At 35.6% G+C, this 19,471-nt stretch overlaps 3 protein-coding genes across 3 annotated transcripts; 1 reads left to right on the top strand and 2 right to left on the bottom strand.

Moving 5' to 3' along the window:
• Positions 1-2,245: 2,245 nt before the first annotated feature.
• LOC124300140 (U3 small nucleolar RNA-associated protein 15 homolog) lies at positions 2,246-8,171 on the top strand. Its single transcript, XM_046753839.1, has 5 exons — positions 2,246-2,403; positions 4,474-5,056; positions 6,504-6,724; positions 6,947-7,382; positions 7,882-8,171. The coding sequence occupies exons 1-5, from the start codon at positions 2,314-2,316 to the stop codon at positions 8,115-8,117; spliced, it is 1,566 nt and encodes a 521-aa protein (XP_046609795.1). The 5' UTR covers positions 2,246-2,313; the 3' UTR covers positions 8,118-8,171.
• Positions 8,172-10,675: 2,504 nt separating this feature from the next.
• LOC124300137 (uncharacterized) lies at positions 10,676-13,737 on the bottom strand. Its single transcript, XM_046753837.1, has 3 exons — positions 12,864-13,737; positions 10,947-11,154; positions 10,676-10,859 (listed from the first exon to the last, which is right to left on the bottom strand). The coding sequence occupies exons 1-3, from the start codon at positions 13,735-13,737 to the stop codon at positions 10,745-10,747; spliced, it is 1,197 nt and encodes a 398-aa protein (XP_046609793.1). The 3' UTR covers positions 10,676-10,744.
• A 197-nt stretch (positions 13,738-13,934) lies between these two features.
• On the bottom strand, positions 13,935-18,114 carry LOC124300138 (tubulin-specific chaperone A). The gene is made up of 2 exons (XM_046753838.1): positions 17,575-18,114; positions 13,935-14,164 (listed from the first exon to the last, which is right to left on the bottom strand). Exons 1-2 carry the CDS (start codon positions 17,702-17,704, stop codon positions 13,938-13,940), a joined length of 357 nt encoding a protein of 118 aa, XP_046609794.1. The 5' UTR covers positions 17,705-18,114; the 3' UTR covers positions 13,935-13,937.
• Positions 18,115-19,471: the final 1,357 nt, after the last annotated feature.

The raw sequence follows: 19,471 nt of genomic DNA, 5'->3' as shown, positions 1-19,471 counted from the left end.
ACTACTTCCAATGCCTTTTCTCAGACAAAATTGGTCTGATTGGCTTGGTCATGCCTGATTTGACGTGTTTACTTGGTATTATTTGATTATTCAATACTAGAATTTTTGTAAATCGTAGAAAGTACACTAACACCTCATTTGTACCTCACTTTTCGAACTTATAGTTATCAATTTCATTGTTATTACTTCAAATAAGCCTTCGTTATTATTCTCAGCAATATAAATATCATTCAAATTTTAACTAATCCTTGAAAACAATAGGGTACTTCAAATACTTATAATGCTCATCATTATTAAGCAGCTCTCCAGCATGCCTGATACGTCGAAAAACCGGTCGATAAGATTGTGCGCCAACATCTCGAGCGGATCAAATAGATAACGCCAATACGCGCAATGCTTCTACATACCGAGGTACAGTTCTCATCGGATTTCGTGTTTGAACCAAAAACGCGTGCCCCTGAATCCGTCTGAATCTCACGCGTTTATAGCATAGAGAATGGACTGCGTATTTCTTATATTGCATGTAGTAATACCGAGAGTGAGAGAGAAGGAAACACACGCCTGATCCTTCTCTCCGACTTTCTACCCTTCAAGAGTAAAATATCTGACCAGAACGTTAGTCTTATCGATTATTATTATTATATATCACTCCGACCAATTAACCCAACCTTAAGTACGAAAATCTTTTAATCAACAAATATTAAAACAAGTGTCTAACTGTTCAAAATATCCCTAGATGAAAATAATGATAAGGATCATTAACCAGTACCTAAAATCGTGGTACGAGATCGGACTATCGGAAAGCTGTCATATTATTGTTTCTAATATTATAAATAACAAACACGATTTTATTCAATCATTATATAATACTTAATAATGTTATCTGCAAACACGGAGTATTAGAACCGTATTATATATGATATATTCCATTATAATATATAATCTATATCGCACCATATTTAACCACCAGTATCAAACATATAAATATTATGTTATAAAGACATTATATGATTTATAAATAAACGTGGAAATAACAACCGTAAAGTTCCCAAACCTAGAACGTCATGAACTAGAAAACCACTTTTAGAACGCCGTATTGTAGGCAACACACATGCAATAAGAACGCTGCAGATCCCTGTTGCGAAACCATACAACTGATTACTCGGGGGACATACCGACAGCAGAACAACAGAATGCCCGACGTCAAGCCAACTCACGGAATAATCTCGTAAGGTAAGGCAAGATGAATATACTGAATCAAAAAAAATGTTTAAAATCATTAAGCATATATAATAACTGGTCACGCACAAAAACGCACAAAAACGCGGGTATTCTGGGCATGTGTGGGTTGTGACCGCTGACAAGTGGGGGATCCTAACGTAGCCTGTGAAGATAATACTACGCCAGAACTAGGATATAAAACAGGGGAATGAGCGGTGTTGTGCGGCTAAAAATCAACCAGGGGATTAGAAGGAAATGGCTACCGGTCCCTATAAATAAAGACACCACACGTCAAATCGGTCCCTTGCTTCATACCACAGGTTCCACCTGTAGACTCTCCCTCTATCAAGTCTTTCCGTACCCAGCCATTTGCATTTTACGCTACGTGTTCAAAATCGTGTTAGAAATTCTGAACCAATTTTTTTCGTCTCGCAATTAGATATTCCAATTTGTTTAGCAGTTAGTTCTGGTCGAACAATAAGCAATCGTTCCATTCTAACTTTTTGACTAATTATTATCCAACATTTAGTATTCTGTAGACGATTTATTGCGAAAATAAATACTTTAAAATAAATTTCAAGCAATTTTAAATAAAACTAGTACCGTTCAAACTCCTGTTTCCTCTCGCCTCTTCATCGCAACGGAGCAACATCTCAGCAGAGCAACAGCTCAGCGGAGTTCAATGGTTCAAAAATAAGTGCACACAACGCACACAATTATTAATAACCTATTGGGAATTAATCCCGGTTTATATGAAGCGGGCGATTGAATTGAGTTGTCCAGTGGACTTGTTTGCCTGGCTATATTTTGTACAACGATTTACAGTGACTAGCTTTTGATAATTTCGGGAATTGCCACTCAACGTCGCAGTAAGCTGCTTTCACTTTCTGTCACTCCACGGCACCAAGTAATTTCATTGGCCTGTTCCGTTAGATCCGACCAATGGTATCACCTAGTATCGATTTGTGTTTGACGATTCATGTAAAAGGAAAGCGCTCATAGTTTTCATGTAAACCACATATAAACAAACATTTTAGTAGCATGCCAGCTCTGATTGACCTATAAGAGAAAAAAGTAAGTGTCGTAAGCAGCATGGCCTCGTTCAAAAAGACGAATGTGAAAATATTCGCTAAAACTGGGCCAGACTTAAGTCCCGATAACATATATTGGAAACAATTTACGGTGAGTTGTGTTACTACAATTTCTTCTGTATGTTTATTGGAATACAGATATGTGTACTTTTTTCTGTGTGGTTACCACGTGTACTGAACCTAACCTCGAAACTAGTTTGACGTGCGGCTTTCGCCAAAAGCCTTTAACTCCTGACAGGCAAACATCCAAACCGTATATCTCTCGTGGCAATGAGTGTGAAAAATACCTAGTGGAATTTTATTTCAAATATCTCAGCTTCTAATAAAGCTAGCGACATTTTTTTCTTTAAATTAAATGCCAAACAAAACAATTCCGTTTAAAATGGTTGTATTATGAAATGATTAAGTTGAACTGAACAAATACTAATGAACGTTGAAGAGGTTCAATCCTTACATTCTGTTCCAAGAAAATAACATTTGTAGGGAGGAAATTTCACCCTCATTGCCTGTCAGGGGTTGAAGACAACCAGTCAATGGTATTATGTTAAACTATATCCTGGATCCAGAAGAAGCTGTGTAACGACATATGTAGATAACCACAGCCTTAAAAGGTTGGATTGCTCCCTGGGCAAGAGATTTGTTCCGTCTTCACTGTTATTTTTGTCTACCATTTGAGGAACATACTATAATAATTCAAAATCTCAATGATGTGCCTGTAAGAATGTGTCTCTAACGTTAATTTTTGTAAAACTATAAACCTTTGACTTTTTGATGTTTACATTGCAAACAGAATTTTCTGCTGCTTCTTCCATAAGTGCATCAGTACAAGAGATGAAAATTAGTAATCAGTTTATTTTTTTTAACATCAACAATTTTTTTCTAAATTTTACTTTCCACTGGGTCACTCTTGTAACAACTGCAATAATAGATAGGCAAGAGGAGGAATTCCACGGCTTTTGTGTTAACAACAGCTTGAACACCTACACAGTTAACAAAGGTGAGACGATCACATCCCCTATCTTCTCTGCACCTATTTTTTCCTAATGACTTAGATGTAATTATTGACATCGATTGTTGACCTATTATCAGTCATAAGGGAATATAAATACACATTAAATTGCAAAAAGCCACTGGAACAGGATGTGGAATGTATAACTCAAAAAAGTTGGTTACAGAAAATCTGTAAACAAGATGATATCCAAATTGAAACATATTTCAGACATGCGATAATAATAATAATGAATATAACAATTAGTTTTAAGTCTCCATTTATTAGTGATTAAGCAGGCCACTTTCCTTAAGATAACTGTATATTGTCCAGTATAATAAATGATTTAACATAGTTTTCTACAAACACTTTCATGCTTCTGAAGCGACTTTCAATATAATTTTTGACTAGTCCGTTAGTTACAATTCGATGAAGCTGAAACTGGCAACCAGAATTTGTAACTCAATAATTGAGATTTCCTGAAAAAAGTAATACTCTTCAAGAATTATAAACGTACAACTCTGCTACACTATTCAAAAAAAGTTTGGCCCTTTTGGCCGCTTATTTGAACTACTAGCTTCAGCCTTATACATTTCGTTATGGAATACCTGAAAATGTATGTGGAAAGTAAAGTCACTTGGTAATCATGAATTGACCTTGTCACATAATGCAACAAAATATAAACAAAGCATTCGATTTGGCTTTTGTTATTGAGGATTCAAAGATGATGGAAAGAAAGTAAATTATCACTGAAATAACTAACTTTATACTCATTTTCATGCTACCCAGTAAATTTACAATGATTATAATGGCTATATTATTTTCCTATACATATATGCATAATTGTTACAGCAATGTTGTAAACCAAAAGCTCAATATTGATACAAAACTGGAGACAGTGCTGGCAATCAATAACAAAGTATAAACTATGTCAGTTCTCATATGATTCAAAAATTTCATGATAGGTAACCCGACAATTGTCATGTCGGACAGTTCAGAGATTTCCTCACTTGTTGCTGATGTATAGAGATTATTCTATTTATTATATATTACTGTATTCAAATCTAAATTTATGATAAATCTATGAATAATTTAAAAAAATGAAAATTGACGTAGATTCAGTTATTTATTATGTAAATATTATCTACATATGTTTTCTTCTCTGTATGATAGGCCCCTGTTTTGGTCAAGGAGTTTGGCCCTATTGATTACATTGATTTTTCACCGATTGAGCCGCACTACTTTGCTGTGACGTCGTCAGCGAGAGTACAAATTTACAATCCTATAACAAAGCTTGTTGAAAAGAACTTGAGTCGGTTTAAAAAAAATGCATACGGCGGATCTTTTCGAAGCGATGGGAAATTGCTTTGCGCAGGAGGAGAGGAACACAGCGTCAGACTGTTTGATTTTCATTCAAAAAATTTACTTCGTTTATTCAGAGGACACACGGCCCCCGTCCATAGAACATTCTTCACAAGTGATGGAATTCGGATCACTTCATTCTCGGATGACAATACAGTTGCTTTATGGGACATACCCAGTGAGAAACAGTTGATCACATTCAACAAACACGAAGATTACATCAGAGCAGGAGCTGTCAGCCCAGTATCTCCTGATATTTTCCTATCTGGAAGCTATGACAAACATATTCAAATGTATGATACCAGAACAAACAAAACTGTTTTCACAGTTGACCATGAGGCTCCTGTAGAAAGTTTGCTCTTCCTTCCGTCTGGTGGAGTATTTGTATCTGCCGGTAAATAGAGGTTATTCACAAATTATGTTAGTGATAGTTCCCTGAAAGGGCTATTGTAAATTTTCTAAAATAGTGTTGTTGCAAACCTCAAAAACTGAAAATATCTAAAGAAATTTGGAAATATTCAACGTATTAATCAGCAAAGGCATGGGAGGCTATGGAAATCTTACGAAGTTACAAGATCATGAGAGAAATTTTGGAACGGGAAATTTTATATTATCTCGCAATAATTAAACCACTAATAAAAATACAGGTTTATTTAATTCTTCAAAGTGAAAGCTAATAGCAGCCTTATATTACATTTGGATCAACTGTCCAATAAAGTCCAGCTAGTCAAACAATAAACTGAAGTGCTGCTACACGATTTCACATTCTGTTTTCTTGTTATGTGAATATGTTTTACTTAGAATATAAAATCTTATAGTATGTGAGAAAACGTTGAGAAATTCTTGCAATTAAAAATTTTTTAACAATCTTGCGAGTTTGTCCATTCAGTTCGTGAAGCTCGCTGAACAGTGTGTGCACTTTCTAAATTTGTTAAAACTATAAGTGTATTTTTTTGACTATGATTTACTCTTACTGGTACTTCTGCTCACTTTAACCAGTGATTACTGTAGTCAAAAAAATAAACTTCTTTGTCTTGCTGAATATAGCAGCTTGCAGTATTATACAAGTTCTAATATTAAGAAATTCTAAGTTAATCCCATTCTTGAGTGGATCTTTGAATTGTAGATACCGATAGATTGATTAGTCTTATTCCAGAGTAGTTATTCCTTCAGATTGTCAGATTCCAACAGGACTCAATGAATAATACGTATTTCAGAGAGACTAACAGAAGAGACCTATCTCAAAAAAACTAATAGAAAATACACATCGCAGCAAGCCGAGTACAAGAGACATATCTCAACGAGACGAATAAAAGAAATTTATCTCATGTGACCGTTTAAAACGACGTAACTTGCCAAGCTGATTTTGAAATGCATATATTAATAACAGGTTTTTTTGAGAGCTGTAAGCCGTTTCTTTAAAATACGACTTTTCAATTCGTACGAATTTTTTAAATACACCTTTGTCATTAGGATCCATCGATTTCTTAAAATTCCATACAATCCATACATTTCTTTGGTTAGTTCTGCCTTTATACTTCTTTCAAATGAAGTGTGTATAAGTATGTGCAAATGATGTACTAAGAATATCTCTCAAGGCGGGAGTGCCTAGTGCTAACTGCTTTGGCTTGGCCCCTTCTTTGCATGTAAAAGTTCCACTGCACCAAATATTTTCAGTATTATGTAATATAAGTATACAGAGGAATGCAATTATTATCTGAAAGAATTACTTCCCTCCTGTAGTTGAGAAAATTTTTAAAAAGATACAATCCTGTCTACCATTTTCAATCTACTTACTGTAATTTATTATACACTGTATTTCAACTATAAATTTTTTTAAGGTGGCACTGAAATCAGGGTGTGGGATGCATTAGCTGGAGGAAGATTACAAGCAAAAGTATCACAACATCACAAAACAGTAATGTGCTTGAAACTGGCTTCAAATGGTCGAAGAATTGTATCAGGATCTTTGGATAGACATGTTAAAATTTATGATGCTGGCACATATAAGGTTGTCCATACTTTGGATTATCCTAATGCAGTACTCAGTGTTGGAGTCAGTGTGAGTAATTATTACGTTTTCAAAAGCATTATATTTTTATTGAACAAACCTATGACCGCAAATTTAACTATAGCTCCAACTTTAAAAACAGTAGTTACGTATTAAGCTCTGTATGTTATGGCATTACGCCATTATAGTCATCGAAATAGCACTTCAATGTGCCTAAAATATCAGAATTTCTAGCCTTGGTAGGTTCTCATGTGAATATTTTTAATTCGTCAGGGTGATGATGAGACCGTGGTAGCTGGTATGGTTGACGGCATGTTATCCGTCAGACGAAGAGATACAGAGGTGAAGGAGAGCAAATCGCAACGGAAAAAAGTATCTTATAGATATGCAGATTCACATTCACACGTACCCAGTACAGACGCCATTGTTCAAGAAGAGACAAAAGAGGTCATGTCTAAACAGGATGCCTTTCTTAGAAAATTTCAGTACTCTAAAGCCCTGGACAGTGCTCTCATGGCATTTGTTGCTAATAAGACACCACATGTCACAGTTGCTTTGTTCCAAGAACTCACCAGACGTCAGGGACTGAAACAAGCTCTGGCAGGACGGGATGGAAAGTCACTATCATCTATTCTTCGATTTTTGATACGCCATATCGGGAATGTTCGGTTTGGAAAAGTTTTGCTGCACGTCACTAGTGTCTTAGTGGGTGAGTATTGTCTCTTTGATTACGCAGATATCTTCCGAATTGAGAATGAGAGCCGAAAACTGCAATTTTATTCCCTGATTTAATTAGTGCAATTCAATATAGAATAGCATCTCCATTCATCTAATTTAGGTGAAAGATTCTAGGTTTCTGCATTGTTCAGTTATCTTCAAAGCTTTATACGGTACTGTTATTAAAATGGATAAAAATGTCTACAAATATCCATCCACTGCTTTTACAGCTAACCAGTTATAGTTTATATCCATAAAAAGTTTATTTCATTGGTCAAACACGTTAGTGACTGAATATTTTGCGTTCGTCTTTAATGAAAAAAAAAGAATTAATAAAAATGATTACAGGAAAGGAATGCTTTGTTTCGAAAAATACGTTAGATTGTTATTGATGAATTTTATCACATATACTAGATAATGGATTGAAATGTTATTAGAGTAAACAGTTTGATGCTTAATATGATTCAAACATGCATTTCCATCTCTCATAGATGTTTATGAGGAGAATTTGGAAGAATTGAACGACGAGGCACGAATTATGTTCAACCAATTAGCTAAGAAACTGGAAGAAGAAGAAGACTTGACCAAATCTCTACTGGAATTGCAAGGCGCCTTGCAGATGCTGGTGACTGGTGCTGAAACTGTATCTTCATTAGCTGTTCAAGATAAACAGCCTCTAGAGGCATCAAATGCTGCCCTAGCAGAACTCGTCATAAGTATAGGATAATTTCAGACCTTCCTCAAATGTACAGTTTACAATAAAATTTCCACATTTTTGCGATTTTATTTGAGTCATTCTTATCTTTTTTTGTTTATCAAATTTTGTAACACGTCAACGAAAAATCTAAGATAGGATGTAAACTGACCCTCGAAAACCGGGAAATGCGGGAAAACCCGGGGAAATTGAGAATCGTTGCAAAAAAAATCTGGAATTTCCAAGAATTTCATTTTATTTTGTACCACACCAGTAACGCGACTTTTTAAACAAGTACATATTACATGTTTAGTATAATGCATTGTATTTTTGTTTTATTTATCACGATAGTGAACCTGAGGGCGCATCTACTATAGAGGGTACCTGAACAGGTTCTGAACAGTTTCTTTAGGTTACATTAACAAAACTTCAATAAACCATACCTAAATAACTGCGTGTTCATTTCATAGTATGAAAGGACCTACCCAGACAGCCCAAAACTTAAAATCGTCAAAAAGATGTGCAAAGGATGCCTTATGCGCCATTTTCTGACGCCTAAAGGATATCTTTGTGTCTAAAAAATGTTCTTGGGGCCTTATAGACGTCAGAAAATAGCGCATAAGACATCCTATGGACGTCTTTCTGACGACTTTAAAATTTTTGCTGTCTGGGGAATTCCCGTTTTGTGTACTTGAACCAACGCTTTATTAAGAAAACGTACAAAAATCTCAAAACATAAAAAAAAAAAAATTACATAGGATATCTCGTAAATCCAATTTTCAAAGATCACTTTTGAAATTAAAAATTTTCGCATGCAAATAATACGAACAAGATATTATTTTTGTAAAATCGTCAACAGTCAACCTTATTTGGTAGAGAATTAAAATGTTTTCCAAAATTGTCTATTGAGCGAATTCCGTAGCTCAAACGGTTAAAAAGTTAAACCTATACCTCATACAATAGACAAGTTTTTCAGGTTGAAGCGGAAAAAAATATTGCTTCCGAACAAAGCATCCTTATTTATAGTTGGAGAAGAAATCCAGGAAACATGAAATGTTTCTATTGGAATAGAAAAAAGAATTATTTTATTGGTCAAAAGCGTTAATGACTGAATATTTTGCGTTCGTCTTTAATGAAAAAAAAAGAATTAATAAAAATGATTACAGGAAAGGAATGCATTGTTTCGAAAAAGACGTTGGATTGTTGTTAATGAATTTTATCGCACATACTAGTTTAATGGATTGAAATGTTATATCTATGTGACAATATCTACAAACATAACTATCAATGAAATCAATGAATGTATATCAAGAAATAGTCTCAGAAAATAGCGCGCGTGCTCTGAATCAACCAGCAGGATACCAATGAAGATGATAAATCAATTGCTACTGATATGCGACAATGTTGTCACACTGGAAGCTGATTAATCAGTTGGTTGTGGATGTGTCTATTATGAAGAATATACAAGGCTTGAAACACATGATATTGTAACACTTACGGTCTACGTACCTAGCGGAGACATTATATCCATACTACTAGAGTGATGTAGCCATATATAGACGTAGCTCGGAAGTTCTTTATTAACCGTGATGTAATGGAAGTGGTGGAGAAGGAATGCAAGGGGCAAATGACTATATTCGATAATAGAGTAGCTCTGGAATGTATGAATCACACCAAAATTGTAGTATTGGAGAATGATGAAAAGGTATAATTCAGAAGATCGGACAATACGGCATTGTTTTAGCAAAGAGACATATCTCATGTGGGTTTCTTCGACCTTATCATCAAGCTAGCATCCATGCCCAATCCAGAGACGACCAACGGCAATTGTACCACTTGTAGAAACGATACCCTCTCCGCCGCAGCCTCTAATTCAGAAACCGTTGCTTTAATAAAACATTATCAACAGTAATTTTAGTCTAATTTTTTTGCAGAGAATCCGTGAGTACCCGGTGGTCCCTACATACCGAAACACTTTGTATGTTCTTCGAATCGCAATGGAAACGTAGCTATTATGGTACAATGTACAACTGTTACAATGTTTTAACAAAGAATGTGCATTGGTTGACAAACAATGTAGCAGAAGTATTATTACTCTGACGGTGAAAATCATAAAAAACAAAGCTTATAGCATTATTTTGTATAATTGGATCTGTGCATTTATAAAAAAAAAACCTTTTGTATATATGTGTAACGCAGAGAAATACGAAATAATTCGGCCGTATACTTTTTGTTTCATAATCTAGTTCAGATTGTGTTATGCGACTTAAGAATTTCAATTTTGCACGTATTCTCGTAAGAACAATAAATTTTAGAATTTTGGAGCCCTGTAGGCACCAAAAAGTTGTCATAAGTATGCACTGCATTGACGGTAGAAATTCATATATTGACCACCAGTCAACACTGCCATCAACAAAAAAAAATAGCAGACCGTAAAATTCACACTGTTTATCCCGGATCAAGGTTTTGGGATAGATGATTCTAATTTCATACTAACATGCAAATATTTAATTATTCGTATTCCCTAACTGTCTGGATAATAACATTACTTAGAATAATGGATTAAGGTGAGAAAAATTGACACCAACGTGTTAAATTGAATATAGTATTAACATTATCTCATAGTACAAATAGCTTTACATTAGTGGTAAAAAAGTGATTTATTTTTTGAGGTACTTTTGCCAGGCAGCAGATGAAGGTGGATCTGGCATAACCCAGCCAATTGGTATTGGTGAACCAAATCCGTCGCAGCTGATGTATTTGTCCCACATGGCCCTAACATTGCGAAAACCAAATTGATCAATCAATCAATGCAGCATTGTGATTTTATGCTTTATCACTAGATGAAATAGCGTTGAATACCTTATGGTAATGAATCCATGTATATTTCGTTGAAAGATATCCACAGCTGGTAGTTTTCTACCAAACAGTGCACTTTCCCAATCATCGAAAATATTCCGCTTCTGGTTTTCGATTTTTTGGTCATTATTAGTTTTCAACATGAGCCTCAACCCTTGTTCCTCGATTGAGTACTCTCGGTCCATCAGTTTCCATTGCTCCAGTAATTTGTCTGTGATAGGTAATAAAATAAAGGTACACGAACATACATGTACATTATGTAGTGTACAACATATAAATGCAGGTATAATCGACTGTTTCAAGATTTAGTGAAATATATTTTGTCTGTATGACCAAGGTCTAAACTTGGATTTCGACTGCAAAAAAAATATTTCCAAAGCATGGAATTTTTAACTCAAGTCTAAGAAATACCTGCATGGAGCATGTGATTTTTTTCCATTCAAATAAGATGTAAATAAAAATATAATTGTATCAGTTTCTTTAGGAATTTAAAAAAATAATAGTGAATGCTTGTCTTATATAGAGAGCATTCCAGGAGGTATCAATTAAGACCGGAAGTTGAGATCTTAGATTTGCTCCAGAATTTATCACATGAAAGTTCTAGTCAAACAACACAAATTCTTCGAAAAAAAAAGAAATTACAACCCCTATGTGATATACAGTTACACTTCCCATTTCCAAAGCACCCCGTTTCTAAGAATGAAAAAATTCAGAAATGTTTTATAAAATATAACATTTTTTTAATCTTTGTTATCGAAATGTAGTTTTCATTGCAACAAAAGATGTATAATTTTTTATAATAATTATGGATATTACACATGATCGTTTAGATGATCAAATTATTTTTAAAAATTGTGATGAAATTATGATATTCACGTTGGATCAAGCAGCTACCGGATATTAACAAAATCAGGACTTTTTGGACGTCTTGTTCAAAATAACCGACTAAAGTTGACTTTATTTATATTGAAGTGAAAGCAATCCAATTGTTAAACCGTACTACACGACTATTTTTGAAAATTCTGCTAAGAAACTGGAATGAATTTACAGTTCTAGACGTTATTTGAATGGGAAAGAGTGACATGGTCTGAAGTACATCTTAGACTTGAGCTAAAAATTCCTGTCTGCGATATCCTATTCTCTGGGAGAATTTGCAGTTTGATACAAACTAACGTTAACGTAGTTATGCATTTTATAAAAATTGCTCTTTTGCAACTTTGAGATTACCTGAGAGACAGTAAACCATAATACCAGCAAATATACATATATTTTACCAACTTAACTGCGTCAAAGCCATTCGAATTCTTTTCTGTCAATGTTTCCCTGGATTAACGTTATTTGAATTTGTAGTACTATGAGTGGCATTGAGTTGGTTTTAATTATGAACTGCTTTGAATTTTTCTGTTAATTGAAATTACAAAATTACGAGGCAGAAGCTAGCAGCCAGAATTAGCAGCCAAACGATCTAATATTCGTTCGATTGAGGTAATGAAAACGGAAAATCAAAATTTTGTGACATACCTTGAAACCCCAATACTTTTACAGAATTATGAGGATCAAACTGAACTGCATTTTTCTATTTCCAGAAAGTTTAACACGTTTGGCTAACTCTGGCTGCTGTTTCGTCTTCATTATAAAATCTACATTCCACCTTCATGTCCATCATATGTGTAAATAACGATTTTTTGCATAATGTAGAAAATTGTATGAAGAAAAAAAAGAAATACAGCAAAGTGATGTTAAAGCAAACTTTGCAAGGCTTTTGGTTCACTATTCAGTCCTTGCATCACGCTTACTATCGGTTATTAGTGCTTCTATTGCTGCTAGATTTCAGTGAAATTGGTAATACGAAGAGTATATGCTTTCTATTAAATAGATTAAACCTACAGATAGCTTCAAGAAACAAAAGTCATTAGGTACCGATAATATTTGTAAATGATTCATCAGCTGCAGTCGATAAATGTTCTCCCCTCGCTCTGGCGATGTTCGCTTCAATACATCTCAGATTTTTCAATTCATGCAATAGTGCAAAGAATTTCTTGGCATCATTCCGCTTTCCTCTCACTTCGGCGAGCACTATATCAGCATTTCGCCGCATATCATTTTCCTGTTTCTCTTTTTCAATTATATCTTGCTTCAATTTTATCCAAGCATCTGCTTCGGCATGGAGTTGTATCCTTCTTTCATGAGCACTAAGTTTTTCAATTTTCCGTAACACTCTTTGCTTCTTCTGGCGTAATCTCTTCTTCTTTCGCTTGTTTATACACGTTGTAATTTCACTCATGACCTTGTCATCTTTGAGTTTACTAAGTGTTTCCAAAATTGAAAATCGCTTATTTTGGGCAGTGTTTATTCTCTCGTTCCATTCATATTCTGGTAAATTTCGATTTTCGGCAAGACTGGCAAAACTTTCTTTCAGTTCTTTATGCAACTTGAAAACAGATACTAACGCACTACGCGCCTCTGAAATTTTTGATATGCAGTCAGAACTATCTTTCTTTATTCTTTTCACGGGGTTCTCATTTTGCTTTAAAAAATTTTCTATCATCCGTTCATCACGTTCTTGCACCTCTAACTTAGCAATCAGAACTGATTTCTCATTATCGACATTGTTACACATTGGATTAAAGTTGATAAATTTGATATTAGTAGATTCAGCATTTGTAATTGATGGATAAATAAAATTTTGTTGCATTTGCATCTCGTAATTTCGATGTATTGGATCAAGCTGGTATTGAAATTGTCTATCGTAGTAGTGAGGTGGTATTTGTGCAAAATTCTGATTTCTATACATTATTGCAGCAACAAAATTTAAATTTGAAATAAAAAAATTAAATAAATATTCTTCGAAAACTTATCACTATGTATGGGAATATTAAGTGTAAATTAGCTTAGTTTCTACTGCAATGGAAAGTATATCGAGAATGCAAAAGAATACAAAAATTGGGTAATGATTAGTCGTTATTCAACTGATGGTAACATAGCTTATACGATTTAACATGTCTTTAAATCTTCTCCTGGCTGTGGAAGCTGGATTTCTGCTTCAAGAATCACTTTTTCTGCTTCAACGTATGCTTCTGCCTCTTTCAAGTCTTGCTCACTTTCCAAAATTTTTTTCAACTCTTCAAATGCTTTTACCAGTCGACGCTGACAGTCTGGAACCATCATCAATGACTCTTGAAGAACCTCTTCTTGCTTACGTATATCATACTCGTCTTTACCTAGAGCAGATAATGATAGATTACTATTACTATTTTATTTGCAATACCTAAGTGGTATGTATGCGTTACTATTAAACGACTATATATGGGTTTATCAAGTATGTTCAAATGATTTAAGCAAATATGTATGTAAAATAGTTTCATGTGTGACATTCAACCACGTATTCTGACATTTAAGAATGTATCCTATTTTAATACAACAATATACCATGTTCACATTGACAATTTGGATGTAACCGACTCGGATTCTTGAAAAGATTTTTTATGGTCTACCTTAAATGAATGAAATTTTCAAGGGTCGCGGTTGGGTAATTCATTTTGTGTCATAGGTTATTATTAAATGTGTACATATTATTCTTGGATATGAAGGTCATAAACAAAAAACACTTTTTTTTTGTGTTAACGTTTCAGCCCAGATGAGGGCCCTCCTCAGAAAAATTTATTTCAGAACATCGATCGAGTGCAAGCTCAGCCGGTAAATAATAGTTATGTTGGGTGAATCACAGAGGTGTAAATAGTACTCAAATGTTCAATATCTTGTCTTCGATTGACAGAATTGGGATGTGCAACGATATTGCACATTTCTAACAGTAACCTATTGTAATACATTGGTTCAACATCTAAAATGCTGGCTTGAGAATAATTAAATGAACAATCAAAATCGATAACATGCCTAGTCAGCGCAGTATAATTATCCTCATGCTCATGAATATTGCGTTCATGTTCAGTTATCCTAGTGTGCAATTGCCTACTTGTTTGACCTATGTAGGACATGTTGCATTGGTTGCAAGGAATTTTATAGATTACACCAGAACGCATATCCAGGAGTAGTGGATCCTTACCAGAGTCAAACGTAGAGGATAGATCATGTGCGTTTTTACCCACAAATTGGATCTTATACTTAGAGAAAATTCTGTTGAGAGACGCAAACAGGCCAGCAACATATCGGATAGAAACAAAGTTTTTTTGATTTACTTGTACACCAGATACATCATTGTTGTTGTTAGAACTGATCGCCGACAAAATGGAATTGTATTTACTATGTATATGTTTGTTAAGAAGAGGAGTTGGATAGTCGTTTTTACGTATTACCTGATGAATCAAGGACATATTTTTGTTATGAAATTCAATACTGGAAAGTCGAATCGCTCTATCAACCAAGCAATGAATCGTTCCAATTTTGTAAGATCTAGGATGGTGAGAATGAAAATTTAAGTACCTTTGTGATCAGGTGACCTTATTGAACCAGTCAGTTTTGATGAGCTGGTTAACATTAATGGTCAGAACATCCAAAAAGCTGATTCGACGATTACACTCTATTTCAGAGGTGAATTGTAATCTCCGATGGAATTGATTGAACACAGATAGCATTTCGTCAACTCTATCAGAAGGGACCACTGTGATTACGTCATCTACATATCTGAAGTAGAAAGGAGGCTCAAAGTCCACTTTGTTTAGACAATGTTGTTCAAGATCATCCATAACCAAATCCGACAAAATTGGAGAGAGCGGTGAGCCCATAGGTAAACCATAGGTTTGAGCATAGTTCTTATTATTAAATTTAAAAATGGCAGCCTTAAAACAAATATGTAATGCTTTTATAAATTCGTTGAGTGGAACAAGAATTTTATCTACCAACTGATGCCAACGCTGCTTCACCGCGTTAATTGCTAACTTTGAGGATCGTTGGTAAACAATGACACTACATCTAGCGAAACCATCACATGATCAGGTGGAAGAAGAAAGTGCTTGATAGCTTTAACAAGAGCAAAACTGTCTTTGACACGTGACACAGGAGGGACAATGTTATTGCCAATCCATTCACTAAGGAAGTGAACTAGATTGATGGTGGGACTATCTGTGAAAGAAACTGTGATTCTTAACGGTATATCCGGTTTATGAATTTTAGGTAGCCCCTAAGCTCTAGGTGGTACACAATCAGTATTTGAAATTTGCCGTCTAAGTTGATCAGAAATGTGTTTACTTTTGGACCAATCCATCGTTAATTTTTTAACTTCCTGTTGAAGGGTACACGTAAGATCAAATCTAACAGCTTTGAAGGTGTTTTTGTTGGAGAATTCATGTAACATTTTTTCTTCATAGGTTTGATTATTTATAACAACGGTCGTGTTGCCCTTGTCTGCCTTCAAGAAAAGTGAATCCTGGTTATGTTTCTGAAAGATCTTAGTTTCTTTAATCTTGTCAAGGATTTTCTTGTTTTCAACTTTTATAAGAGAAGGAGTGTTTATATACTTTTTTAAGGCGTTTGTGAAATCTAGTCTAGCCATATTGCGACGGTTAGAGGAAATCAGAGAGATCTTAGATTCGAAGTCAGCGATGAGTTTGTTAGTTGGAATGCGATGGACCTCAAAAGGGGTGCCATATTTGGGTCCCGTTTTTAGCACGTCAGCAACATTTACAGGTATTTCAGTATTACTGAGGTTCACAACCCAATTTTCAAAGGTCGAGTCAATTGGTTTAGAAGCAGGTCTTTTTTTGTTCTTTATGAGATTAGCTAGCTTGTTAATGTGAAAAGCTTTGTGAGCTGTGAAAGCAGATTCTAATTTTAAATGTAGTGTGTCAAAAAAAATTTTCGACACCTCGACAGGTAATTCTATTAAAATATCGTTCTCAAGCGCCAGCAAAATATTTTGATATTTACTGATGGCAGCATAAGAGTCACTAATCTCGAGATTAAGTAACGACCTTTGAAATAATTATACATTATGGTGGTAAGCAGTTCGCGACTTATACATTTTAAAATTAATACCGTTAGAGATTAGCTTAGGGAATTTTAAATGGGTTGGAAAAATAGATCGTTTCTTGCATATTAAAACAAAGATGCGATGGTTTTTGAGCTTCAACAGAGACTTAGATATGGTGGCCCAACGTAGCAGCTTTCCTGCCAAAGTCTTCCCATATGCAATTCCCATGTTATTATTAAATCATTAACTTAGATCTTACCAATTTCAGACGTCAACTTTATGAGTGTAACTAAGCATTATTTATCTAACTACATTTCTTAGAATTGTCAAGAAAACCACCAGATTTGGCAGGTAGATGTGCCAAAGTTTGGTGCTTTCTGCATTTATTCACAAAATGAGTAATTATGATGACTGTATTAGCTCGTGAGCTTCAAATTCTTGAGAAGAGCCACAGATTAAAATATGACAGATGATTTTTCGTAACGTCATATACCAAACCGCATTTTTGGTTTTGGCCTTTTTGTGACTGTGAATTTTGACGTACAAGAAGAATTAGTGAGTCCAAAAATTGCTACAATAGGTTAGGTATCCTAGTTCTATAAAGACTTCGGTTTATTCAGAATTCTGCGCCACAAGAATGCTTCACAGCCGTGGCCTCGCCAAATGAGTTAATTGATTAAAGAACACGTGAATATCTGATCTCACCCTGATCTTTGAATTTCTGTATTCTGTCGCGTTGCTGGGCAGCTTCTCTTTCGTAAGTAACTTTCTCTTTGGCGAGCCGCTTCACTACTCCGGTTTTTATCTTTAAAGTGCGAATTCGAGGGTCGGACATCGTAGTTAACCCACTGACAAGATAGGAACCTTAGGTTACACACAATTTGAATGCTCTAATTTTGAAAATTTTCAATGAACGCGGTTAGAGGAATTGTGACAGTCGTAGATTTTGATAACGCGTGTCTCACACTTGAAGGTTATGTACAATGTCAGAAACTGTTTTTCATAGGGTTTTACGATATCCGCTACCAACATCGACGGCAGTTTTGTGTCTCTCTCGCTTTACAGATTAGTTGCGGTCTTCTATCTCACTGTATGCGTTCTGAAGCTCACACTAGAAGCATCACTAATCTCTTATATAGAGGAGCCACGGATTATTTTTACACCGTGAGAGGAGCATACAGCACCCAAGACCATATCATCAGCCAGACATGAGTTCGCATATCAGAAAAATTGAATGGTAAGTTATCAACAATTTAAAAAATAGCCAATAGGAATGCACGCTGCAATACCGGCATAGTAAACTGTCGGTCCGATATCAAAGGCTTATCCTTTTCTACCTCACTTTTTAAACGAAGGTTGCGAACCCAACGTTACCCATAAAATGCTTATTGATGGCGTTTTAATATGTTATTTTGACATGAAACACTCCGAAGGTGCTAATATTGGGAGCTTTCCAGCAAGGAGACACAGTGTGACATTGTGTTACACGGTCGAACACTGTGCCTTGGTGCTTGTTGGAACGCTTTGAGGTTTTTATTTCAGTCACTAGAGTCCGCTCATGCATTATACGAAAAATCTAGGATCATTGAGCGCTCCAGGAAAAAAAAACATTTGTGAAACGCGTGTAGATTATCTCTGCATTTAATAAATAAATATAAACAATACCACGCGTTGGAAATAAAATCTCTAACTAAAAAACTGGTGGCAATGAATCCGTCACAGTGTCCAACCATGCTCCGCAGCTGTGTCCGACTGTGTCGTTCTGTGTCGTTGTTGGAAAGCACCATGTTCGACACAGTGTCGCTCTGTGTCGCTCTGTGTCGTTGCTGGAAAGCTCCCATTACCGAATAGCACAACGCCCACTACGTCTGCCGGATCTAACGGAAAAATTACCCACAGTTAGCTCTCCCCTCCCCGCCCCGCTCGCCACCCATAATGCGAGCGGTGATCAAAATGTCGCCAGCCGCTGGTGGCGCTGGTAGTCAAGTGTCTCATACAGTCAATTGAGTCAATACATACATTTCAATGGGTCACGGCCACGGTCTTATATACAGGTCTGGAAACTCCATTGGCGGGGGTATGTCGCTTATTGAAGCAATTTTTGTGTTACTAGTCGCCACTAGGTTCGTTGCGATCTTATCAACAGCGGAGGCGGGGCCGGGTGGAGTCCAGACAAGGCCGTAGTATTCGCATATACCTATGTATATGGGTATTCGCTCACTCACGCTCAGTCATCGTGTTATTGTTATCCTGGTAACTAGACCGCAGCGACAACTGGTGGTGCCGCTAGAATCGAAATTTGCACTCGCTAAGCGACACGAATAATCGTGGCTCCCAGCATAGGAGTTTCCAGATCTGTATATAAGACCGTGTTTACGACTATCAGTGCCACATAATATAGATATAAGCGATGGGACGTTATGACGACATTACGTGATCATATTTTCGTAGTAGGACAGAAGCGTGCGTTGCCGCATGTGTCCGGGGGGTGGCTCTAATGGGTGACTGTTTCTGATAGGATATGGTTACTCGATACAGCCAGCCATGGCTGATGGCAATGCTTTACATTAGCTTTATGGAGCTAATAATGGAAATTGAATCG

The sequence above is a fragment of the Neodiprion virginianus genome, chromosome 3 (genome assembly GCF_021901495.1).
Source record: "Neodiprion virginianus isolate iyNeoVirg1 chromosome 3, iyNeoVirg1.1, whole genome shotgun sequence".
Taxonomy (NCBI): Eukaryota; Metazoa; Arthropoda; class Insecta; order Hymenoptera; family Diprionidae; genus Neodiprion; species Neodiprion virginianus.
Note: the sequence above shows the minus strand (reverse complement) of the source record. Positions and strands in the feature narration are given on the sequence as shown.